General features: G+C 43.5%; 1 protein-coding gene across 1 annotated transcript in view; it reads left to right on the forward strand.

Moving 5' to 3' along the window:
* The window catches only part of LOC120998763 (neuroblast differentiation-associated protein AHNAK-like), a 36,805-nt gene extending 10,948 nt beyond the window's left edge, over positions 1-25,857 (forward strand). The window contains exons 2-5 of the mRNA XM_040429585.1: positions 9,808-9,859; positions 12,850-13,002; positions 22,383-22,549; positions 22,632-25,857. Of these exons, the coding sequence (XP_040285519.1) occupies positions 12,930-13,002; positions 22,383-22,549; positions 22,632-24,581 (2,190 nt within the window). The 5' untranslated portion in view covers positions 9,808-9,859; positions 12,850-12,929 and the 3' untranslated portion in view covers positions 24,582-25,857. The remainder of the gene's footprint in view (positions 1-9,807; positions 9,860-12,849; positions 13,003-22,382; positions 22,550-22,631) is intronic.
* Positions 25,858-26,759: the final 902 nt, after the last annotated feature.

The following is a 26,759-nucleotide window of genomic DNA, read 5'->3' on the forward strand; positions in this document are numbered from 1 at the left end:
GACTGCTCCTTCTGTTCAAGTGAATACCACAGAACCATCCTATAAAAATGAACTGCTGCCTTATCTTCAAACAGCTGATCGGAAGGGGTGCAGAGTTTCTGATCCCCGCCAATCTCATATTGATGACCTATCCAGGCTGGACTTTTTTGGAGTTTCTACTCTAGGGGTGCATCAGGGGGGCTTCAAATGGGACATGGTGTCAAAAAAAACAGTCCAGCAAAATCTGCCTTCCAAAAACCGTATGGCATTCCTTTCCTTCTGCACCCTGCCGTGTGCCCGTACAGCTGTTTACGACCACATATGGGGTGTTTCTGTAAACTACAGAATCAGGGCCATAAATATTGAGTTTTGTTTGGCTGTTAACCCTTGCTTTGTTACTGGGACAATTGGATTAAAATGGAAAATCTGCCAAAAAAGTGAAATTTTGAAATTGTATCTCTATTTTCCATTAATTCTTGTGGAACACTAAACGGTTAACGACGTTTGTAAAAATCAGTTTTGAATACCTTGAAGGATGTAGTTTCTTAGATGGGGTCACTTTTATGGAGTTTCTACTCTAGGGGTGCATCGGGGGGCTTCCAATTGGACATGGTGTAAAAAATAAAAACAGTCCAGCAAAACCTGCCTTCCAAAAACCGTATGGCATTCCTTTCCTTCTGCGCCCTGCCGTGTGCCTGTACAGCGGTTTACGACCACATATGGGGTGTTTCTGTAAACTACAGAATCAGGGCCATAAATATTGAGTTTGGTTTGGCTGTTAACCCTTGATTTGTAACTGGAAAAAAATTGAGTACTTGTAGTGTAATAGTTACATAAAGGTAAAACACATTTTTCTATAATTACATAGTATTACATTTTTCTACTTTTAAACACACTTAGTCATTGGCTTTAATTAGAAGAATATAGGTTATGATCTAGGTTGTATCTGAGTTAAAGTGTATCTCCATATTTGTCACAATAGGACATATACAGACATAGACCTATACAGAGTGTTATGGATCAGTGGTTGTAGAACCACTGTGCCAAGTAACCGGTTTGATGCTGGGCTAAACCCTAAGGCCCCTTTCACACGGGCGAGTATTCCGCGCGGATGCGATGCGTGAGTTGAATGCATTGCACCCGCACTGAATCCCGACCCATTCATTTCTATGGGGCTGTTCACATGAGCGGTGATTTTCACGCATCACTTGTGCGTTGCGTGAAAATCGCAGCATGCTCTATTTTGTGCATTTTTCACGTAACGCAGGCCCCATAGAAATGAATGGGGTTGCGTGAAAATCGGAAGCATCCGCAAGCAAGTGCGGATGCAGTGCGATTTTCACGCATGGTTGCTAGGAGACGATCGGGATGGAGACCCGATCATCATTATTTTCCCTTATAACATGGTTATAAGGGAAAATAATACAATCTACAGAACACCGATCCCAAACATGCCGATTTTTCTCACGCGAGTGCAAAACGCATTACAATGTTTTTCACTCGCACAGAAAAATCGTGCATGTTCCTGCAACGCACCCGCACATTTTCCCGCAACGCCCGTATGAAAGAGGCCTAAGGGTGATATTACGGCACTCCCCTAGTTTTCACCCTTTAACCCTATACAGGCATGTGGGGTTCGCTGCAGGGAGCAACTGAATGTCTACCTCCTGGGATGGTCCCAGTGTACTTGGCAGCTGACTCCCCAGAATCAGGAACTCTGGTGCAAGCAACAGGAGGCTCAGGAACTAGAAAACGCACCAAAACTTAAGACATGGTCTGAACAGGCACAAAGACTATAATACAGGGCCCTGGGATCCAGATACAGATTTGACAAAAAAACTAGCAGGCTTTAAACACCAGACTAGACAACTAAAACACAAACTGAACTAAACTGAGGCCAGATGAGCAGAATAACATAGACTGAATACAGCAGGAACCCAGGGAGGATTATATAACACATGGTCTGAACAGGCAGAAAGACTAGAATGCAGGTTTCTGGACCAGATAGCGCACAAACACAAGCAGGCTGGAAACTGCAGAATGGACAACTACGTAAAACACAAACAGAATTAAACTGAGGCCAAATGAGCAGGGTAACATAGACTGAATACAGCAGGAACCCAGGCAGGATCATGTCAGACATGACAACGGACACAGATCAGAGGTACAGGAGGTCATTTATTAACAACAACCATGCCAATTTTTGGCTTAAATAAGTCATTTGCAGCCACTTTGGAGTGGTGAGGGAGAGGCAGGGGTGGATCGGGGCTGGGACATCAGCCCAGCAAATTTACTTAAAGGGTATCTGTCATATATTTTTTTATTTGCTAGGCATATATACCTGAGTTAGTCACTCAAAGATTGTCAAAAGATCTGGAATGACCTTATAATAACAGCTTTCATTAATGTCCTCTGTCCCTTTCCATTGCTCCCTTAAAAGACTGTTGCTATGGCTTGTCTGTCTTCCCTGTAGTATAAACAGAAGACAGAGGGGAGGTCCTTCACATTGCATTCCATGCATTAGGCTTCAGAATGAGGAGGCGTGTCTTTGATTGGCTTGCAGGGAGCAGCAAGTGTGTATGGGAAGTGAAGTAAAGCAGTTTTGGCCCCAGAACTGGCAGAGGAGCCATCTTGAGAAGATCCTCATATTGTAAATGTTTAAACAGTCGTAACTAAGGGAAAAACTCAAGGAAAACAGTGGTATGTGAAGAAACTAAAGATTGCTTTATGCATAATGCTGTTGCAGCAGTAACATTCCCTAAAATTGATTTTTTGATGAAAACCTGACAGTTACCCTTTAAATTTAAACCTGAAAACAGGCGTAACAGAGGAGTGAAAACTACCCCAGGAACTGGCATCGTTTTCACTCCAGGTGCACAAACTGCCTGAGGTGCACCTAATTTATAACGAGGCCTGTGCCAGTCTTTGACAAAGTCCCCGCCAAAGGCTGGCAAGAACTGGACAGGCGAACAGAACAGAAGCACATACTGTTACTGATGCTGTTGCTTAGCTAAGGGGTGGGATAGACAGAGTTTTTACTGGATGGCTCTGGATGGAATAGTGTAGTCAACTATGCTATTCCATATAGTTTAAAATAAGGTATACCACTGTATACTGACATGACACATGCCAAATAGACACTCTTTTGGCATCTGACAAGTGGATGGAGCCCCATGCATATATTCATCAAATGAATAGGGTGAACAGATCATTATCTCAACTACAATTATTACCTTTCAGCAACCTCTACTGTAGTGGGCAGGCATGAGCAATCATTTCATGCAGTTATTGATGTGTCTGTCAGTAGCGGACATCACATTCAAGCTATAACTCTGCCCTACTTTTCCCTGATTCCAGCATGAGGGCGAGCTTGGGCACTAGAGGGAGGCGTGCCTGGGCTCCTTCCTGCAAGAATGATGCCCCTCTGGGCACCTTACTGACTCATTTGCATACCAAATAAACTGGATTTTCAGAAGATAGAAAACATCTATTGCTGAAACAAAGGCACATCTAGAAATTAGGTACTAAGTGCTATTAGGGGCCATGGCTTTACTTCAATAGCGATTATTCTGGTGACAGATTTCCTTTAAAGGAATTTTCCATGACTTTAACACTGATAGGCCAATAATACTTGATCAGTGGTAGCCTGACCTCCTGGGCCTCTATCTGCACAATGAAGGAGTGCAGCTCTGGTACTGCACCTAGTCCCTTTCTAGTGGTGATACAAGCTTTATTACTAGGAATAACCACTCATAAGGATGAGCCTCTGTGCCTACACTGGGCTGATTGGTGGGGGTCCAAGAGATCAGACCCCCACTGATCAAAAATTGATGGCCACTAAAGCCAATACTGTACACAAATTATTAAAGGGCCAACAACCCCTGGGGTCCTAACCTTTGCCCCAACAACCCCTTTACACCTCGACTTGATTTAGTCAATAGAAGAAAATAAGGTTGACATTTATGTTGCTCCACTGTCTTACCATTATTTATTCAGGACTGAATATGTCATATATTTTGTGTCATATATGTCATATATTTTGTAGGAGCTGCACTCCTTCATTGTGCAGATAGAGGCCCAAGAGGTCAGGCTACCACTGATCAAGTATTATTGGTAATAATTGTAGTTGAGATAATGATCTGTTCACCCTATTCATTTGATGAATATATGCATGGGGCTCCATCCACTTGTCAGATGCCAAAAGAGTGTCCATTTGGCATGTGTCATGTCAAGAAATAGCACCAAATAGCACCACTAATCCCTTAGTATTTGTAATGTAAAATACATAGTAATAAAATCATAGGACTTAATGTAAAGTAGATACTTGATGGCATCTTGCAATAAAACAAAGTTATTGCGTCACAGACTAAAACTGGATTCCTGGTGAATTACTGGATCTTTAATAACACTCTGGTCCTGAATATTCATTCTGCTTTCATCATAATACAATTTTTATTCTGAATGAGAATAAATTAAGAATGTATTGTCTGACATACTTATATTACTTATATTCTACCTTGACTATCTATCTATCTATCTATCTATCTATCTATCTATCTATCTATCTATCTATCTATCTATCTATCTATCTACAGTACCCCAGACTTGGGGGAACTGCAAAGGTTTGTAATGTAACGCTTTTGTAATGTTCATGTTGTGTCACACTTCATGCTATACACTTTGTACACTAGCAGATGTAGTACAGTTGGCAGTGGTTGGCAAAAGGAATGGGACTTACTATCCCATTTCTTCCCTCTTAGTAGGAGTGAGTTGGTCCAACTTCCTACCAAGAGAGGGGCAGAGAAAGTTTGGGGAAAGTGTGGAAGAGAGTGGGGAGTGAGGGAGCATGCGATCCAGCTGCCACTCCTCTGGGCCGTGAGAACCACAGAGTCAGCTCACCTGGGAAGACGACTACTCCAGAGAGCCTGCAGGGTTCTAGGCTACAGAAGATCTGTAAAATATGGCATATTATTGTCAGCAGAGTCATCAAGCAATCAAGTTATACAGATTCTGATGCAAGGTGAGGGGAAACACATTAAGACACCACCACAACAGTTCAGGACAGTCATAGCTAGAAGCTGGCATCATACAGTGGACACCCACAGCCACAGGTGCCAGAGTACAGCTGGAAGGCAATAAGGAGAGAAATATTGTCAGCTAGCAAACCTCTGAGTATCATTTTCTGCCACATTTCCAGCATACCCCATTATATTTGAGGAGAAATTGCACTTTGTATGAACTGCTACTGGATGTGCTGCTTTTTTGTTTTTGCACTCAGTAAAAGAAAGGTGTTCATTGCACTATAATCTTTGCCTGGTTCCTTGACATGACTTATTTACTGCACCAAACCCCAGGGAGTGACGGAATGAGGGAGTGTCCAGTGACACAACACATCATCTCATCAGGGCCACTAGAGCTCCCATCCTCCTCAGCGGCTTGCTACATATCTATCTATCTATCTATCTATCTATTGAATGTAAAGTACACCCCATCTGATATCTCTAAGCATAAGCCAAATTAATGGTACCAAGCTTTTGACTCCAGGGGCCACTGTGTCTTCTGTACCGCTCAGCCCCAGCAGAAGCAAGCTGTCTGAAATTATTGCTTCGGGACTGAGTGTGTTCATGTTTTTTTAATCACAGGTTGACATTTTGTGAAGCTTCAGGAATGTGGTTGTGTTACATTTTTGCACAGGCTTTACTTTATGTGTACAAGCTGGGAGAGAAATGTCCTCAAGTTAAGGTGTATCTTATACTTCAAGTAATAAAGAATGTAATGTGTCAGAGCACAGAGCTTTAAAAATAAAACCAGAATATATTTTTAGAAACTCATCATGCATTGCAAACGTACAGTACAGTAGACCACAATGGTGGAACTTAAAGCTCCTGGCCCTAGTGCAGAATCTGCAACAGGGCCCCCACCTACCATGTGCCATTTATGACACTGATGTCTTCTTTTGTGACAGATGGGCCTTTGCACCCCCTCAGGCACCATTCCCTAGGTATGACTTCTGCCTCTGCATCCCCTATAGCTTTTGTCCTGGTAAAATATCAGCTATCCAGTGATGGAGAGGAAGTTAAAACAATCATGTTGGTTGTACTGATTGTCCCAGCGTCAGACTGAATTTCCTTGGGTGCACCAGAGGAAATTATTCTTAGGGCCCACCCTCTGTGTATACAGGGCATATGCACAATCACTTTTAAGGCATTTTTGTCATCATTGCACATTCAGGACCTATCATAAATACGGTTATTGATCATTAAGATATCTGGTGGTTATTGGTTCCAAGGTCAACTCCAAATTATGTTCTGCCAGAGCCTAGGTACCATGTTTTATAAGGGGCTCATTATTGTGTCAGAGCTTAGACCCACCCAAGGTTTCATTGGCCAGCCCAACCCTCCATTGTTCTTCAACTTCACATTTTAGACTCATATCCATAAAATTGTAGGCCAGACAATTATTAATTTGAAATATCACCTCTTCCTCTGCCCCAGTAGGGAAACTACATGGCTTTGACTTGAAATAGGCATAACGAGTGTTTGAAGAGGATTTGAAAGAGTATTCTCATCCTGACCTTTCATGGCCGAGAAAGGACTAACCTGTGTAAGGTCCGGCTGGGGATGCCCAGAGTTGCGGAAACATCCAAGTTGGCTGTGTTCTTCTGTTTCCATAACTCCCACAGCAGTGAATAGGAGCTATGCAAATAGCATAGCACAGCAAGTTACACTATTTCCGGTAAAAGGAGTGTATTTGTTGAGCTACTCCTATGGGAGTTACGGAAGCAGCAGCGCACAGCTGGTTCAAATGTTTCCAAAACTCTGCCCTCCCTGCCCTGAGCTTACTCTGGTTATACGCATCTAAGCCATGAGAGGTCAATATGGGAGTACCCCTTTAATAGAAATATGAGATTGTTTCTGAGAGCAAGCATAAAAAAGGGCCTTCATTTTGTCCAGAAATTGTGCTAGTGCTAGTTTGTCTATGTATTACAGCTCTGCTCCATTTACTTACACATCACATGGCGCTATTTTTTTTAAATAAAGCAGACCCTTTAAAGGGGTTTTCCAACTGTTTTATCTGACCAGTGCTTGAGGAGGCAACAGCACTCCAGTGAGTGCCATGGCCTTCTCGTGTGGCCTGGGTGCAGCTCAGTCCCATTCAAGTGAAAGGGGCTGAGCTGTGATACCAAGCACAGGCACTATAAAATGTATGGCACTGTGCTTGGGGAGCAGAGAGAAGGCTGCAGTGCCTGCTCAAACAGCTGAATGGCGGGGGTACCGAGTGTCAGACCCCCGCCGATCAGATACTGATGACGGATAGGTTAGGCTAGGGTTCACATCACGGTTTTGTCTTATGTTTAATGTATAGAAAAAAGCGTATACGTTAAATGGATGCTTTGACGGGTGCCATACATGGCATCTGTCACCATGGAGTTGCATTGTAAAAAAAAGTATACTTTTTCTTTTACTGGACTCTGCGGGATGAAAAAACGTAGTGTACTATGTTTTGGATCCTTTTTTTTTTTCTAAATGTAGGGCAGAAATGTGATGTCAACCCAGCCTTATTAGTATAAAACACTCAGAAAACCCCTTTAAGGTGATCAAATATAACCCCTTTAAAGGTGAAGACCTTCTTTGAGCAAGACAATGTATTTGAATTATGGACTTGCAATTATTTTGACAGTCAGACATAGGAGATGGATGGTGGGACTAGTCATAGATTTTAGGGATCGGCAAATATCTGCTAGATGATTGATATTAAGTAAAATATAGAAAGTATGATGTAGGTTCAATGGCTAGACAATATGATGAGTGGGCTATATAGTATTCTTGTGGGTCACAGTTATGTGATTTTTGAGTAGTGGAACAACTGTTTTATAATATAGTTGACAAATAATGAGCAATATCCTCCTAAAACTGCTTTGACAATCTAAAATCAAGTTAGAGCAGGAGGTAAGTGTGCTATTTCATCTTGGAGGGATAAGATACAAGTATTCCCAACACCCTATTATTCAGAGTTTAAAAGACGCCTTTTGTCATAAGGACACCAATTACATTTGTTATGAGACAATAACATCACAAAGATCACAGTGTTTGAACTTTGACAAAGTATAGTGGTCATTTTACAGATTACCGCTTTCAAGTTGTCACCAAGATTATAGTCTGAAAGATGTGCTTCCATAAATCAGCTTTATTTTATAAGGTTCATATAGTGCTAATAAAAAAAAGAGGAAAACTAAGTCAGGAGTGTAACGGTCACGTACACACACACACACAGGGGGGAGGATAGTGACCACTGTGCTCCACCCTCACCCCTGGCCCTGCCTACTTGCCTGACGAGTCCTGATGACGGGACAACTGGATGGCAGTCCCTAACTTAGGATACGTGCGGGAAGGACAGACAAGACAGATAACGGATAGTGAACGGACCGGGTCAAAACCAAGAGGACAACACAGTACAGGGGGATAAGCAAAGAATGGTCAGGAGAAGCCGGGATCATAAATACCAGGAGAGTCCAGAAGTACCAAAGGAGTCCGCAAAGAATAGTCAGATGGAAGCCGAGGTCAAAATATCAGGAGGGATGCTCAGTACAGGAGGAGCAGGCAAAGGATTGTCAGGGAACAGGATCAGGTAAGTATACAGGTATCCAACAAACGCCAGGAACCTAAAATTAACAGGCAACCTGTGGCCAGCAGGCTGCCTGTATTTATAGTGTGGAGTGAGGGTCATGTGACGTGGCCAGCGTCACATGACCGACAGACCGACCAGTCGAGCACCGAGTGATCAGCTCGGTGCTCAAGGCAGACCTAGGAGCAGGGAGCCTCCCAGCTAGCAAAGCCACCCTGGGAACGAGGTCAAACGCAGATCCTCGCTCCCGAAGCTAAGCAGCAGGTCTGCGGCTGATGGGAGACCGAGTGTGCCTTCGGCACCCCGTTACAAGGAGGACATTTTAGACCAGCTCAGGAATGAATATTACCCTGTGATGTGACTGTAATGCAATGTTTACATGGGCCCCATGCAAGTTCAGCTTGCACTTCTACCAACCCAGTAAGTAAAGGGTATAATGTCAGTAAAACTGGTGGGCCTGGTGGTCTAAGCCAGTGAAGGGGTTAATGTCAGTATTAGGGATGAGCGAATTTCATATTTTGAAGTTCGTGTTCGGGTTGTGGTATTTACTGAATTGCGTTATGGATTCCGTTACCACGGACCCTAACGCAATTCCTTGACGGAATGCATAACAGAATGCCTTTAGAGGCATTCCGTTATTTATTCCGTCATAATAGAAGTCTATGGCCTGCATAATGGATCCTTCCGGTTTACGTTATGCTGGAGTCCTCTCCGCAGTGAAACTTTTTTTGTTCCTATATAGGTCTATTTAAAAAAAAAAAAGATGTGGCATGAAACCACCCTTAGGCCTATTTCACACGGTCAATATTTGTAAGTCAAAAACAAAAGTGGGGACCTACAAAGGTATAATAGAAATACTAGAGAAATAAGAAACTTATTTTGGCTTGCAAATAGTGATGCAGAAATACTGACCAAATACTGACTGTGTGAAAGATGCCTTAGGGTGGGTTAATACATAGGTTTTTAAAGGTGTTTTCATGTTCTTTAATGGCATTTTTACCACTACATAAAAATGCTGCTAAAACACAAACCAGCATGCACAGTGGTCCATGGCTTTCACCTACTTCACTGCTTGCTACATTTGCAGACCTAACTGTCGGGGGGCTGCATATTTCACAGTGTGTGCTGCTACATTGTATCATGACATTTAAGTCTGTGTTTATCTGATAATTTGATCTAAGGAATTTACCTTTGTTTTGATAGATATGTGAGAAGATCCTGCATAGCATGAAAGTGTGACATTGTATGCAAAATGGTGAGTACTGTATATATACATAGTTTAAGGTAACTGCTATGTTATGCTAGATGCTTAAGTTTGACACATCACGCACATACCTTTTTCTGTGATTATATCTCAAAATATGCTGTTGCTTCATATGACAACTGTGTAAAACCTTAGCGACAAGTCACAGGTAGCTACTTTCACACTTGCGTTTGGGGTTCCGCTTGTTAGCTCCGTTTGAGGGCTCTCACAAGCGGCCCCGAACTGATCCGTTCATTCCCAATGCATTCTGAATGGATAAGGATCTGTTCAGAATGCATCAGTTTGGCTCCGTTCCACCTCCATTCCGCTCTGGAGGCGGACACCAAAACGCAGCTTGCAGTGTTTTGGTGTCCGCCTGGCCGTGCGGAGCCAAACGGATCCGTCCTGACTTACAATGCAAGTCAGTGGGGACGGATCCGTTTGACGTTGACACAATATGGTGCAATTGCAAACGGATCCGTCCCCCATTGACTTTCAATGTAAAGTCAGGAGTCCCTATTAATATACCATCGGTTCAGAGTTTTCTCCAATCCGATGGTATATTTTAACTTGAAGCATCCCCATCACCATGGGAACGCCTCTAGGTTAGAATATACCATCGGATTTGAGTTAGATCGTGAAAACTCAGATCCGACAGTATATTCTAACACAGAGGCGTTCCCATAGTGATCGGGATGCTTCAAGTTAGAATATACTGAGTACTGTGTACATAACTGCCCCCTGCTGCCTGGCAGCACCCGATCTCTTACAGGGGGCTGTGATCCGCACAATAAACCCCTCAGGTGCCGCAAAAGCTGCTGTGGCCAAAATTACAGAGTAGCAGTGATCCCATACAAATCAATGGGATCGGAACGTGAGTCGCAAATAATCCAGCAGTGACCAGTGTCGCCAAGTAGACCTAGCCTTAAGTATTCCTCTGAGACCAGGAACTCCTTTTTTCATATGTGCCAGTAGAGTGCAAGGATTAAAAAAAATAGACTCACCTGTCACCAGTGCTCTGGTTCCAGCACCAAACTCCCTTCTCTTCCGCGTCTGGTCCCTGCTGGACCAAAACTGTGACATGCCATCTACATGTTCGTCACTGCTGCCAGACAATCAATGATGCCATTGATTGGTCTATATGGGTGACATGCGTGTAGACAGCACTTCTGGAGAATGGAGCTCAGCGCTGGAGTGCTGGTGTTAAGTGTCGAAAGGGTTCCGGTCTCAAAGATCCCCTTTATTGTCCTTCAATAGGGTGTCTACCCCCATTCCATGTACCTAGTTCTAAATGTATTCAAAATAATTTTCATACATATTTTTGATTGCTACTAGTAGTTCTTTACATTTATACATGATAAACAAGATTTACTAATGTGTCTGTGCCAAAAATCTGTTTAAAAAGGTAGTTCAGGTTGGTGCATCTAGGGTCCTACACTTTTTCCCTACACACTCAACAAACGGGGTGGGGTTTAGCAGAAAGCAGGTATGGCTTCACAGGAAAGCGATAGGGTCTAAGATGTGCCATTTTGCACCAAAATTGTGCAACAATTCTGGCATAAAAATCTGTCTCTGAGAAAGCCAACCAATAATTAGTATTAGTTAGTTAGTTAGTGCCTATCCTTGCACCAAATTTAAAATCCAGCGTGAGTCCCTGTGATCCATCTGGTGCAGGTGTAGACAGCCAGTCTAAACTAACGCTATCTTTATGATTAGATAATCTAGGCCCATCTGCTTTGGGTTTTTTCCTACACGCTCAACAAAGGGGGTGGGGTTTATCAGAAAGCAGGTGTGGCTTCACTAGAAAGGGATGGGGTTAGGGTTATGTTGTGCCATTTTGCACCAAAATTATGCCATAATTCTGGCGTAAAAATCTGTCTCCAAGTAAGCCAACCAATAGTTAGTATTAGTTAGTGGTAGTACCTCTCGCTGCACCAGATTTATCACCCAGCTTGAACCCCCGTGAACCAGCTGGTGCAGGTCTTGACAGCCAGTCTAAACGGAACACTAACTTTATGATTAGTTGATCCTAGGCCCATCTGCTTTGGATTGAGATTGTTGTCAATTATTAAGAGTGCACAATAAATTTCACCCTTTGTTCTTTAGGTGTGACCCATACACCAGCCTGACACTGGTAGGTGAGGATTTGCAATGTTCTTGTCACCTTTTAACTATTGATTTGATTAGGTTCCCTTTTTGCTCTGTGAGTGATGTCAACTAATGAAAAAAATCACATTTGCTTGCATCAATTTAGTCTGTCACCTGCTGATTAAACAGAATAAGATCATACTACTGATCTGATAGTTGATACAAGACTGGTACACATTGGCATCCACTAGTTCAGGGATCAGCAACCTTCGGCACTCCAGCTGTGGTGAAACTACGACTCCCAGCATGCACACTTGCTTAGCTATTTTCAGGACTCCCATAAAAGTGAATGGAGCATGCTGGGAGTCGTAGTTTCAACACATCTGGAGTGCCGAAGGTTGCTGACTGCTGCACTAGTTGATTCCCATAGAAAGGAACAGAATTTGTTGGCTGATCATTTTTCAACATAATACATCATAGCCAAAACATATGAGTACTGTAAAAGGCAGATGGTTAGACTGAAATATATTCAGTATGCTTTAGGGTACGGGCACAACATGTTTAGGTTTCTCAATGCCATTTTGGACACCAAATTCAGAAGTGGATCATAAAAGTAGAGAAAGTAAAAAGGACCGATAAGATTTCTCTTTTTTAAATTCACTTCTGATTTTGGCTTCCAAAATTGCGTCAGGAAACCTGAGCATGTGACCATACCCTAAGTGTGAACATTTTGTGTAAAAGGTTACACAATCTATAGTTGGAAGGACTTTTACTTGCACGAAATACATTGCAGAGTAACCACTGCTTCTGTCACTAGCACATTAGTATATTATCCTATTCAGTTTCTAGAAGATACAAGAACCCATCCTATGTCCAATTGAAATATCTTGATCTCTACTCTCTTATTCTTTCAGAGTTATATATTGGAAAACAACAATAAGGTGCTCCTCACCGGACGCCCTGGAAGCATTTTCTGATCTGCTGACCTTGAACGATGACAATGGAGTGTTGTTGTGCTGGGATAAAACATAATGACCCTATTGCAAGTTCTTTGGGACTGAAAGAAGGTATGTCATGTCAATTCTTTTCAAGTATTTTGGCAGACAAGAAATCTCTATTTTGTACAATTTTACATTTGGCGGCTACAGCGTCTGGTTCTACTTGTAAACTTTTATAAGACTTGAAGGTAGTTTAAAGGGTCACTGAGCTTTCAAAAAACAAACAAACGTGTCATAGTGACATAACAAAGGTTTTGATTGGTGGAGGAACGAGTGCTGAGACCCCCACTAAGCGCTAGAACGAGGAGAGAGAAGCGCTCCAATATTGCGCACTCTCTCCTCACTGCATCAAGACGGGCTCTCAGTCTTTCTATTGAGCCCGTCTCTTGCATGAGTGAGAGAGAGTGCACTATGTGAGCGCATCTCTCTCCTTGTTCTAGAGGTCAGTGGAGGTCTCAGTCTTCAGACCGCCATCGATCAATACCTTTGATATGACACTATGACTTATCAAAAGTTTTTTGAGAGCTCAGCGACACTTTAAGAATTTTCTTGGGAGGTTCTTGCTCCAAAAACAGAAATCTATGCTTTCTGGCGTAAGTCTGGTTAAGACAACTCCTTTTGACATGCCCTACAAGGTATTTTCATAGAGAGGGTACTCCCACCAATCAGAGAAGAATGCTGCGCCACACTGCAACGTCTGTGCAAAGACATGATTTCAATGAGTGACATGCACTGCTTATTCAGGCTGCTCTCCATGATGTCATCATCTGATTTTTAGGGGTCCCAAAAGTGATATACTCTTTAACCATTACATTTTTCCTGATTACTAAATAGTTAAAATCCCTATGGACATGAGGTTTACTCTAGAGAGGTAATGGTTTCTCTACACATAACATTAACAGAAATTCACTATTTAATGCCAATGCCAGTCCTGTCCTTCAGCAAAACAGCATTTATCAATATATGTTGCCGCATAAAAGACACTGCATATAATACAGAGCAGTCCATACAACAGGTAATATATGTTATTTCAATTTCAGAATCGATATGGAGAATACAAATTGCCTCCAGATGCAGTAAAGCTGTAACAGCCAGAGGCAGTGGCCAAATCAGGGTTTATTACTTAGAGTAGATGCAGAATATGCCCTCTCTCCTTCTGTACCAGTTTGTAACTTGTCTTGTTTATGATGAGTGCAATTGTCTGTATTATGTATGTGCACCGCTTATCATATGTACAGCGCTATGGAATGAATGGCGCTTTAATAATAAATAATAATAATATCAACCTCAAGTCACTGCAATGCTCATGGCATATGTGAGTTACAGAGATACTGGTTGAAGGGGTTATGCAGGTTTGGGGGCATAAACAGAAATCATAGGGCACCAGAAGTTATATTACGTATGAGCCCTATAGCATTTCTCTGACATTTTTTGGCTTGTAAAAAATGTCATATATTTTGGAGTTCCTTTTTAATATTCACACATTTCCTTTTACATTTTTCTGCTTTTTTCCTGCATTTTTTCAGCAAAAAACTCTACTTACCCCATAAACGCACCACAAAAATGCACTGTTTGTAGCACATTTTATATTTCCATACTGACCTAATGCTAACATCTGATTGCAACAATTAACACAGGAAAATAATAGCCCAAAATGTTTTTTTCCCCAAAAAACATTTTCTATTAAAACACATCCGTAGTGGTGGATTAAAGAAGCTAGAACTGAGCGTTGGGGAGCAGGTAAGTATGCTTCTCTCCACAAGCCCAGAGGGAGGGGGGCTACCCAAACATGTTTAAATGCTGGATAGCCCCTTCAACATGCCCATTTACTTTTAGAGAGAGCGTTTGCACACTGCAGAATATGCATACACGAGGAGATCGAAAAAAGCGGCTGCCAACTGCTTATATCCCACAGGAAATAAAGAACTGAGCATTTCCAAATCCAACATGTTCGAACCTTCTTTCCCACGTACAGTACAGACCAAAAGTTTGGACACACCTTCTCATTCAAAGAGTTTTCTTTATTTTCATGACTATGAAGGCATCAAAACTATGAATTAACACATGTGGAATTATATACATAACAAACAAGTGTGAAACAACTGAAAATATGTCATATTCTAGGTTCTTCAAAGTAGCCACCTTTTGCTTTAATTACTGCTTTGCACACTCTTGGCATTCTCTTGATGAGCTTCAAGAGGTAGTCCCCTGAAATGGTCTTCCAACAGTCTTGAAGGAGTTCCCAGAGATGCTTAGCACTTGTTGGCCCTTTTGCCTTCACTCTGCGGTCCAGCTCACCCCAAACCATCTCGATTGGGTTCAGGTCCGGTGACTGTGGAGGCCAGGTCATCTGGCGCAGCACCCCATCACTCTCCTTCATGGTCAAATAGCCCTTACTTTCAAAGTTTTCCCAATTTTTCGGCTGACTGACTGACCTTCATTTCTTAAAGAATTGATGGCCACTCGTTTTTCTTTACTTAGCTGCTTTTTTCTTGCCATAATACAAATTCTAACAGTCTATTCAGTAGGACTATCAGCTGTGTATCCACCTGACTTCTCCTCAACGCAACTGATGGTCCCAACCCCATTTATAAGGCAAGAAATCCCACTTATTAAACCTGAGAGGGCACACCTGTGAAGTGAAAACCATTTCAGGGGACTACCTCTTGAAGCTCATCAAGAGAATGCCAAGAGTGTGCAAAGCAGTAATCAAAGCAAAAGGTGGCTACTTTGAAGAACCTAGAATATGACATATTTTCAGTTGTTTCACACTTGTTTGTTATGTATATAATTCCACATGTGTTAATTCATAGTTTTGATGCCTTCAGTGTGAATCTACAATTTTCATAGTCATGAAAATAAAGAAAACTCTTTGAATGAGAAGGTGTGTCCAAACTTTTGGTCTGTACTGTATGTGCTGTCAGATTGGGCATTGCAGATTTACACCAATTTACATCTAATGTGCATGGGCACCTTTAGAGAAATAGCTTTGTACACAGACAGAAAAATGCAATGCAGAAAATGAATGTTAGTGTGCTTGCATTATTTCTTGAAAACATCTCCCCAGTTCAGATGACCATATACAGAGTTGATGTTTGAACCGCACCAAATCCCTATCTAGAGGTTATAGAAAAATACATGTAAACACCTCCATAATAAAAGACATAAAATACTTTATCCCATATACTCACAGAAGTCAGATAAATAAGTACTTGCAAAAAAAACAAACATTTAGTGCACTGAATCCTAAATCTACCCTGCGTTTAGCCTAATGATTTCTTCATCCAGTAGGTCCAGAAACACCGAAAAAGGGTAAAAAGTCATAGCACAATGCTACCCTTGTACTACAAGGGATAGGAAGATGACATGAAAGGACAACAAACTTATAGTGAGATGTTATGGCATGTGTGACACAGTGAGAGGTTTTGTCTGGGAAAGCAGGTATTTTCCTCCCAGCATGTGCTGCGGGGCTGATTTACAGCCAGGTGAGGTCAAATACTGGACCGGATTTTAAGTGCCGATCCAGGTTTTAGCAGCACCTGGCTGTCCTTAAATAGGCAGCTGGGCTCAGAAGCCTTGTCTCTGTGTTGGGATCTGGGAGCCTTGTATCTGGATGAAGGCTTGCTACCTGTTTGGCGTGAAAAAAGGTTGGTGCTGCTATGGTCAAGGACTCTTTGAGGCAAAATTGCCGCATGGTGCAAATTACCACCAACACCGCAAGGTGTCTTTTTGTTTGATTATGACTGCTTGTTTTGTCACTTGCCTAAAGTGTGAATTAAACACTGAACTGTGTAATCCAAAGAACTTGCTGCTGCTTCTATACTGCGTCCGCTAATCCTGTCTACCAGACCGAAACCCCACAATTGGTGGAGGATGCGGGCGTGAGCAGTGAGGCTGGCGTGAACGTTGATATTTTTTTTGGTTTCTGCATTTTTCAGGCACGGTTGTATGTCGTACATTAAACCAGCTGTATTACAACCAGTGCCCCACGACAAAATGGAGGCTGTTGTGAAGGCCTTCATGGAGGCTAATCTGCACCAGTGAGAGACAAACCTGCAGCAATGCGAGGCTAATAAGCAGCAGCAGGAGACTAACCAGTTTCTGCTACAACGCGTGATGGCTTTGCAGACAGCAGGATCAACCCCGAGCGTCCACGATGCCCGGAAAGCAGTCCGTGCTGCGATGACCCCCGCAGACGACATCAAAACCTACCTGCCGATGTACGTGAAAGTGGCCATCATGGAAAAGCTACCCCGCCCCAGTGGGCTGAGGTAGTCACTCCGTTCCTGGCATCCGATTCCCAGCGGGTGCATTTCGACTTGCCGGACGATCAAGCGGCCAACTACCAGAAAATCAAGGGTGAGGTTTTGGCAAGACTGGGGGTGAATGTGTTGGTCCGGGCCCTGCGGGTGCATCAGTGGGGGTTCAACCCGGCTGAGCCTGCAAGACCCCAGTACTATAACTTACTTCACCTCTTGCACAAAAGGCTACAGCCTGACGTGCTGAGTCCCACTGCTATGCTGGATCATCTGTTGGCCGATATGTTCTGGAGGGCTTTGCCATACCCTCTCCAGCACTGGATCGGTCAGGTGTCTCCTGGCAATGCCCTTGAGATGGTTGACCTGGTGGGGCGCTATGAAGCTACCAGGAATCTAAAGGGGGTTCTGTCGGAAGGGGGGTCGTCAAACCCCAGAAATCTCCACCCCAAGCCCGGAGATTTGAGCCTATAAAACCCGCCCGGGATGTACCCATGGCAGACCTGGCTCCAATAGTCTGTTGGCAGTGTCAGGAGCCTGGCCATGTAAGGGCTGACTGTCCCCATCGGGGACACTAACTATGGCTACCATCAGTTGCTATATGCCAGGAGGCTGTGTGCAACAGGTACCCCAGAGTCTCTAGATTATTTCTGCAAGGTGGAAGTGGGAGACACTCCGGCGGAGGCTCTGCTGGACTCAGGTAATCTGGTGACCCTTGTAAGGGCTACCCTTGAGCGGTCCCCTGAGTATACTGGCTGGAAAGTCGGGGTGATGTGCATCCACGGAGACTTAAAAGACTACCCCACCATTCTTGTGTCTCTAACTACGGTGGCCGGTAGATGGACCCACGAGGTGGCTGTCGCCACAAATCTACATTCTAAACTCATAATAGGAAGAGACTTCCCGGGCTTCCCGGCACTATGCCTGCTATGAGAGTGACTGATGCCCATGAGACAGGGGTAACCCTAGCAGAATGGCCCGGCTCAGGGGGAGACCAGAAATTTTTTCCTGAGTAGAACTACCTAAAGAGGTTCTGACCGACCAAGGGACCCCTTTTATGTCCAAGGTGATGAGGGAACTCTGTAAGTTGCTGCATATAAAACAGCTACGGACGTCCGTTTAACCATCCGCAAATTGACCGTCTGGTAGAAAGGTTTAACCAAACATAAAAAAATATGTTGAAAAGGGTGGTGGCTAAAGATGGGAAGGACTGGGACCTGCTTCTGCACTATCTCATGTACACAGTGCGAGAAGTACCCCAGGCCTCTACTGGGTTATCGCCCTTCGAACTGCTAGATGGCAGACACCCTTGTGGTGTCTTGGACGTGGCCAAAGAGGCATGGGAACATCAACTCACTCCACATAAAAGTGTCATTGAGTACTTTACCCAGATGCAAGATCGGATAGAGACAGTGTTGCCTCTTGTTAGGGAGCATATGGAGGCAGCTCAGCGAGCCAAGAGTCGGGTCTATAATCGGCAGGCTCGGGTCTGGATCTTTAACCCGGGTGATCGGGTTTTGGTTCTGGTGCTGACCTTGGACAGTAAGTTCCTGGCTAGGTGGCAGGGGCCCTACAAGGTACTCGAGAAAATTGGAGATGTAAACTAAAAGGTACACTAGCCAGGCTGGCGAAAGCCAGAGCAGGTTTACTATGTGAATTTACTCAAACCGTGAAAAGATAGGGAAACCTGTACAGAAGACAGCCCGCGGCCGGATTTTCTAGGAGAAGAGGTACCGGCCCCTCTGTCTGATGCAAGAGAGGCGGCTGCCACAGTAAAAATTACTGACAGCCTCTCCTCTAAACAGACTCTGGAGGCCAGGGAGTTTGTTATTCGGAACACGGATGTGTTCTCGGACCTCCCTGGACGCACTTCCATAATCCAGCATGACATTGTCACCAGGGCCGGTGCAAGGATTTTTGCCAACACAAGCTACATTTTGGCGCCCCCTTCCCCTTCGCAGCTCACCTGGCCCTGGTCCCGTCTGCAGCATCTGGCTTCTCCTCTGTGTGGTCCTGGTATCTTCTCTCTGCTTCAGACAATCACTGGTTTGAGGACCATATTTTTCACCCTCTAGTACGCACCGGCCCATAAGACGCACCTAGGTTTTAGAGGAGGATAATAAGAATTTTTTTTTTCCATTGCACCTCAGATCAGACCAGCAATCAGACCCCCAATGTTAATCAGACCTCAGATCAGACCCCCAATGTCTCAGATCAGCCCCCCATGTCAGCCATAAGCCCCCCATGTCAGCCATTAGCCCCCCATGTCAGCCATCAGCCCCCATGTCAGCCCTAAGCCCCCATGTCAGCCATCATGCCCCCATGTCAGCCATCAGCTTCCAATGTCAGCCATCGGCCCCCCATGTCAGCCATCATGCCCCCATGTCAGCCATCAGCCGCCCATGTCAGCCATCAGCCCCCCATGTCAGCCATAAGCCCCCATGTCATCCATCATGCCCCCATGTCAGCCATCATGCCCCCCATGTCAGCCATCATGCCCCCATGTCAGCCATCATGCCCCCATGTCAGCCATCATGGCCCCATGTCAGCCATCATGCCCGCATGTCAGCCATCAGCCCCCCATGACAGCCATCAGCCGCCCATGTCAGCCATCATGCCCCCATGTCAGCCATTATGCCCCCATGTCAGCCATGAGCCCCCCATGTCGGCCGTCAGCTCCCCGTGTCATCCATCAGCGCCCCTTGTCAGTCATCAGCGCCCCATGTCAGCCATCAGCCCCCCATGTCAGCCATCAGCCCCCCATGTCAGCCATCATGCTCCCATGTCATCCATAAGCCCCCGATGTCAGCCATCAGCCCCCCATGTCAGCCATCATGCCCCCATGTCAGCCATCATGCCCCCATGTCAGCCATCATGCCCCCATGTCAGCCATCATGCCCCCCATGTCAGCCATAAGCCCCCCCATGTCAGCGCCATCATGCCCCCATGTCAGCCATCATGCCCCCATGTCAACCATCAGCCCCCATGTCAACCCTCAGCCCCCATGTCAGCCATCATGCCCCCCCATGTCAGCCATCAGCACAAATAATAAAAATAAAAAAAAACTTACATCTACTGCTCCTGGACACCGCCGCTCCTCACCACCAGCGCTTTCTCTCTTCTTCCTGGTTCTCGACTGTCAGCTGTGAAGGCTGCGCACAGTGAGGTCATATGGTGCGCAGCCCTTTACAGCAGACAGCTGAGCGAAGGACCAGGAAGCGGTGAGTACAGATCCTTCACCCCTTCCCGGTCCTCCGGTATTAATGAAGCGCTTCATTAGTATTCGCCCCCCAATAGGAAAAAATACGCCCCCTCCGTCTCTGAGCCCTAAGGCAGCCGCTTGGTCTGCCTTATTTTAGCGCCGGCCCTTATTGTCACTGAGCCTCAGGCAAAAGTCCAATTAAAACCATAGCGGGTACCCGAGGCTGGGCAACAGGCCGTATCGGAGGAGGTGCAGATAATGTTGCAGCTAGACGTCATTGAGGAGTCAAAAAGTGAGTGGGCCAGTCCTATAGTATTGATACCCAAGCCGGACGGGACGTTGCGGCTTTGTAAAGACTTTCGAAAACTTAACGAGGTTTCCAAAATCAATGCTTATCCCATGCCCCGGGTGGATAAGCTCATAGAGAGGTTAGGGCAAGCCCGGTATTTTTCTGTTTTGGGCCTCACAAAAGGGTACTGGCAGGTGCCCTTAACGGAGGCTGCCAAAGAGAAAACTGCCTACTGTACATCTCGCCTGAGTGGCTGTATCAATATAAGGTCTTAACCTTTGGTCTGCATGGCACCCCCGCCTCTTTTCAGCGACTAATAGACATCGTGCTTCGTCCACATCGTCGGTACGCTTTGGCTCACCTGGACGATATTGTTATCCACAGTACTGACTGGGAAAGTCACTTACCCAAAGTGCAGGCTGTAGTGGAAAGCTGGCCTAACCGCTAACCCAAAAAAAGTGCGATAGGGTTAGAAGAGACTAAGTACCTGGGGTATATCATTGGGCACGGAGTCATCAAACCCCAAGTGAACAAAATAGAGGCAATACGGAATTCGGAATTGGCCCCGACCTGTCACCCACTAGGCCAAATAAAGTAAGCTCCTGGGAATGGTGGCCTATTAAATAAGGTTTGTTCCCCACTTTGCTACTCTAGCCGCGCCTTGACAGGCACTCTTGAAAGGACACAAGTCAATGATAGTTCGCTGGATGATCCGGCAGAGGAGGGCTTTCTCTACTTTGAAGTCGGCCCTGTGCGGGTCCCCGGTTTTGGTGACGCCCGACTTCAAAAGGGAGTTTATAGTGCAGACCGATGCCTCCGAAGCAGGCCTCAGTGCTGTACTGTCTCAGGAAGTCAACGGGGAGGAGCATCCTGTTGTCTTCCTCAGCCGTCAGCTCACCCCAGCCAAAACCTGGTTTAGTATAGTGCAGAGAGAGTGCCTGGCTATCAAGTAGGCACTCGAGTCTCTCTGCTATTATTTATTGGGGAGAAAATTCCGCCTGGTGACAGAAATGCCCGGGTAACCGCAGTTAGTTGTTCTCTCTCTACAAAATTTTAAGTTTTCAGTGGAACACAGGGAAGGCCGGTTACAGGGAAACGCGGATGCCCTGTCTCGGGTACACTGTCTGGCATATGTTTAGCCCTTAAGGGTTGAAGAAAGGGGGGGTATGTAACGCAGTGATAGGTTTTGTCTGGGAAAACAGGTATTTTCCTCCTAGCATGTGCTGCTGGGCTGATTTACAGCCAGGTGAGGTCAAATACCGGATAGGATTTTAAGTGCCGGTCCGGTCTGGGCTCAGAAGCCGTGTCTGTGTTGGGATCTGGGACCCTTGTGTGTGGATGAAGACTTGCTACCTGTTTGGCGGGAAAACAGGTTGGTGCTGCTATGGTCAAGGACTCTTTGAGGCAGAATTGCCGCATGGTGTGAATTACGACAAACACCGCAAGATGACTTTTTGTTTTATTATGACTGCTTGTTTTGTCACTTGCCTAAAGTATGAATAAAACACTGAACTGTTTGATCCAAAGAACTTATTGTTGCCTCTATAGTGCGTCCACTAATCCTGTCTGCCAGAGCGAAACCCCACACATGTTGGAGCCTATTCTTGCATGTATGCTTTATATAGATAAAGCTTCTTATGTAATTAGTTACATAGACAAAATTACCCAATTTATGTATTAATGAAGCGTTCTTGCATTTTAGGAGATGAGCTTCTTGGGGCCACTATATATTTCGATAACCTACACAAAGCAGAAGTACTTAACATTTTGAAAGCTGCAGAGCCTTACAAAACTAGTGTCCAGCTGCATACAAAAAACGAAGCACCGCTCTCTCCAGTCAGTCCATTCTCTCTAAAAACAGATAAGATGGTGAGTAAGCCTCCATTGATCAATTATACTACAGTAAACTAGTTCCACAGGAGTGAAACTAATAATAATTTTCATTTTATAGGCTGTGAATACTTTGGCATATGATGAAATCTTCAACAGCAAGATTCGCAGATACCTTAAAGGTTCAGTCTCTATGCAAGATTTGTCCCAACAAGGCACTAGAGAAGGGCAACGGAAATCACCAATGACAAACGACAAAATGACTGCATTTGGCTCATCCATGCAGATGTCTGGAATTACATATCCGGAGCTCAATGCTCCAAATGTATATGGGCAAATCAATGATGTACAGATCAAAGCACCAAGAATCAATGTTAAAGGTTCAGCAGTTAAAGGGAGTCTTCCAGATTATCAAATGTCCTCTGTTAATGTTTCAGTGCCAAAAATAAATACCCCTAATATAGATACAGATTTTAAAGCACCTTCATTTAACATGTCACAGGCACAGAACGGTGTTCCAAATGTTGATGTGAATCTGAAAGCTCCAAATGTGGAGTTTCCTGGTGCAGCAGTAGATGGTAAAACAAAATTTTCAGGAATGGATCTCACCACACCAAGTATCTCAGGTAAAGGGAATATCTCCGATGTAAGCTATGGTTCTACAAATATAAAAGGGCCCAAGTTTAAAGTACCCTCACTAAACCTTTTCCATTCTAAAAAGTCTGATCAGGATGTGGATTTTAATGTTCCAAACATATCAGGATCTGTCAAAGTTCCTGAACTTGATGATGGTTTCCCAAATGTCCAAGGTCCTAACTTGAATGTGACTCTGCCTAAAGCAGATATACAAGGCCCTAAATTCAAAAATCCAAAGGTAAATGTTGACTTTCCAAAAATCAAAGGTCCAGAAATGAATGTAAACATCCCCAAAACTAGCATTGAATCTTCACAAATCAAGGCACCAGAACTTAATGTAGATCTTCCTAAAATGGATATGAAAGTAGGAAAATTTCCTGATGTCAGCATTGATGTTCCTAAAGCGGACATAAACATTCCAAAGGTGAAAGCACCAGAGGTAAATGTGGACCTTCCTAAAGCTGATTTTCATGTTCCAAAACTTAAAGGTCCAGACATGAATATTCAGTTTCCTAAAACTGATGCAAAAGTTCCCAAACTAAATGGCCCAGATCTCAACGTTAATATCCCCGATATCAGTTTAAATAGCCCTCAACTTAAAGGACCTGAAATTAATGTGGACCTACCAAAGGGTGGTATTAAGGGCCCCAAATTTCCTGATATGAAAATTGATATACCAAAACCTAACATAAACTTACCAAAGATGAAAGGCCCAGAGCTAAATGTTGATCTGCACAAACCAGATTTACATTTGCCAAAGCTGAAGGGTCCAAATGTTAACATAGACCTTCCTAAAGCTGATATCAAAGCACCAAAACTTAAAGGTCCAGATGTTGACATTCCCAGTGCTTCTTTCAAAGTTCCTGATGCTGATCTTGGAATTCCTAAATTCAAGGGACCAGAGATGAATATTGATCTTCCTAAAGCCGATATCAAATTTCCAAAATTTAAAGGTCCAGAAGTAAACATGGACATTCCAAAGGCAGATTTAAACATCCCAAAATTTCAGGGTCCAGATGTGAATGTTGACCTACCTACTTCTGACATAAAACCCCCCAAAATGAAAATTCCAGATGTAAATCTTGATTTACCGAAATTAGACATGAAAGTTCCAAAACTAAAATTTCCAGGCGTAGATTTAAATCCTCCAGAATTAAAAGGTTCAGAAGTCAATGTGGATCTTCCTAAAGCAGACTTAAAAGCACCTAAATTAAAGGCTCCAGAGCTCAATGTTGATCTTCCTAAATTAGATGTGAAAACTTCCGAATTTAAAGGCCCCGAAGTTAATGTTGACATGCCTAAAGGTGCAATAAAATTTCCATCACCAAAGACTCCAGATGTTAACCTTGAAGTTCCAAAACTAGAAACAAAATCTAAATTTAAGATGCCTTCTTTCAACTTATTTAGCAAAAAGGAATGCCTGATGCTGACTTAATTTTAAAACCCACAAGTCAAAACTGGAACTGTGAATGCAGATCTTAAGGCCCCCAGCCTTGATGTAAATGCTCCTAATGTAAATGTTTCAGTTCCAAAAATAAAGGGAGATCTGACTGGCCCAGATGCAAATATTGATTTTCCGGATGTAGATATGAAAGGTCCTAAATTTAATTTGCCCTCTTTCAATATTAAGGGTCCTAAGAATAAATTACCTTCACTTGAAATGTCTGGGCCAAACATTCAGACTCCTGATGTAGGTGTTGATACATCCTTTTCGGCTCCTAAAGTAGATTAAATGCACCACACAGTCAACCTAAAAGGTCCTGATGCAGATTTAAGTGCTCCTAAGTTTAAAAAAACACATTTACCTTCCCTTCTTTTCAAATGAAGAGCCCAAATATAAAAACACCTGATTTAAAAGTGGATGGGTCTTTAAGAAGTCCACAATTAGATGTTAATTCCCCTGATATTGATGTTAAAGTACCAGATGCAAACATAAATCCCCCTAAATTTAAATTGCCCTCATTTAAAATGCCTTCATTCCAAATGTCTGGTCCTAAGGTTGAAGCCCCCTAATTTAGAAGTTGGTGGGTCTCAAAAACCTCCACAAGTTGAAGTAAATGCACCCAATATCAATGTTAAAAGGTCCAGATGCACAGGTTAAAAACTCCCACATTAAAATGCCAAATGTTAAATATTGTCAGGCCCACAGTTAGAACACCTGATGTAGAAGTTGGTGGTTCCTTAAACACATCCAAAAGGTAGATTTGATGGCCCCAAACTTGATTATGAAAGCTCCTGATGCAAAGATGAATACTTCAAAATTTAAAATGCCATCATTTCAATTGCCTTCATTCCAAACGTCTGGTCCAAAGATTGAAACTCCTGATTTAAAAATTGATGGGTCATTAAAGTCTCCAAATATGGACATGAACACACCAAATATTGATGCAAAAGGTCCAGAAATACAGTTAAAAGCTCCAAACTTTAAAATGCCTTCATTCCAAATGACAAGCCCAAATGTGCAAGCACCTGATATAGAAGCTGGTGGCTCTTTAAATGTACCAAAAATTGATATAAATGTTCCACAGGTTGATGTGAAAGGACCAGATGCACAAATGAAAGACCAAAAATATAAAATGCCTTCGTTCCAACTCAAAGGCCCAAATTTTAAAACTCCAGATGCACAACTAGATGGCTCATTTCAAACTCCTCAAGTAGGAATAAATACTCCTGAAGTAAATTTGAAAGGTAAAGAGCAGAAAATTAGCCCACCCAAATTTAAAAAACCCACATTTAATATGTCAGGAGGTAATATTGATGGACTTGAGTTACAAAGCAACCACGCATTGAAGACAAAGAATCAAAATTTAAGTTTCCAACTTTACGTATATTTCACCCTAAATCTAGCTTTCCCAGATGTATGATTTAGGCATTGAGTCTGCAAAGTTAGATACCCCTTCCCTTCCAAATTTACAAGGAAGTGCAACTTTGCCAAACATTAGTGCTAGTGCACCAAATGTCAATCTTAAGGCATCTGATAAGAAGATGACTATGCCAAAGTTTAAGATGCCAACATTCGAAAATCTAGAGCAGATGATCTTGATTCAAAGTGAGAACACCTGATGCTTCATTGCCAGATGCTAGTGTTCAACTAAAAACTCCAGAGTTAAATGCAAACTTACCAAGTGCCAGCATCAAACCTCCAACATTTAAAGGACAAAATGTTGATTTGAAAGTTAGAGTACCGGAATTGGAAAGTGGAGTTACTATACCAAATATTCAAGCAAAAGCACCAAAAATTAGTCTAGATAGCTCAGGAGGAAATATTGCATTGCCTTCCACTAAAGTATCAGCCCCTGAAATTGACATACCTGATAGCCAGGTAAAAGTACCTGGTGTAGACATAGTTCAAGCACAAATAAAGGGACCCAAGTTCAGCACAGGTTCACCATCTGCCAACATCAAAACACCAAAAATAAAAGCCCCAGTGGTGCCAGATGTGAGTATGTCTGCTCCAAAGTTAGAAAGTGACGGACTAGATGATCTGGATATAGATGTCAATCTTCCATCTGCACGAATTAATTAACCCCAAAGTGGAAACAACCATTCTCTCGGTCAGAACAGAAGGACCGGGTGTTGATATAGACATTCCAAAAATGAGAGGGAGACATTA

Source organism: Bufo bufo, chromosome 4 (genome assembly GCF_905171765.1).
Source record: "Bufo bufo chromosome 4, aBufBuf1.1, whole genome shotgun sequence".
NCBI classification, from domain to species: Eukaryota; Metazoa; Chordata; class Amphibia; order Anura; family Bufonidae; genus Bufo; species Bufo bufo.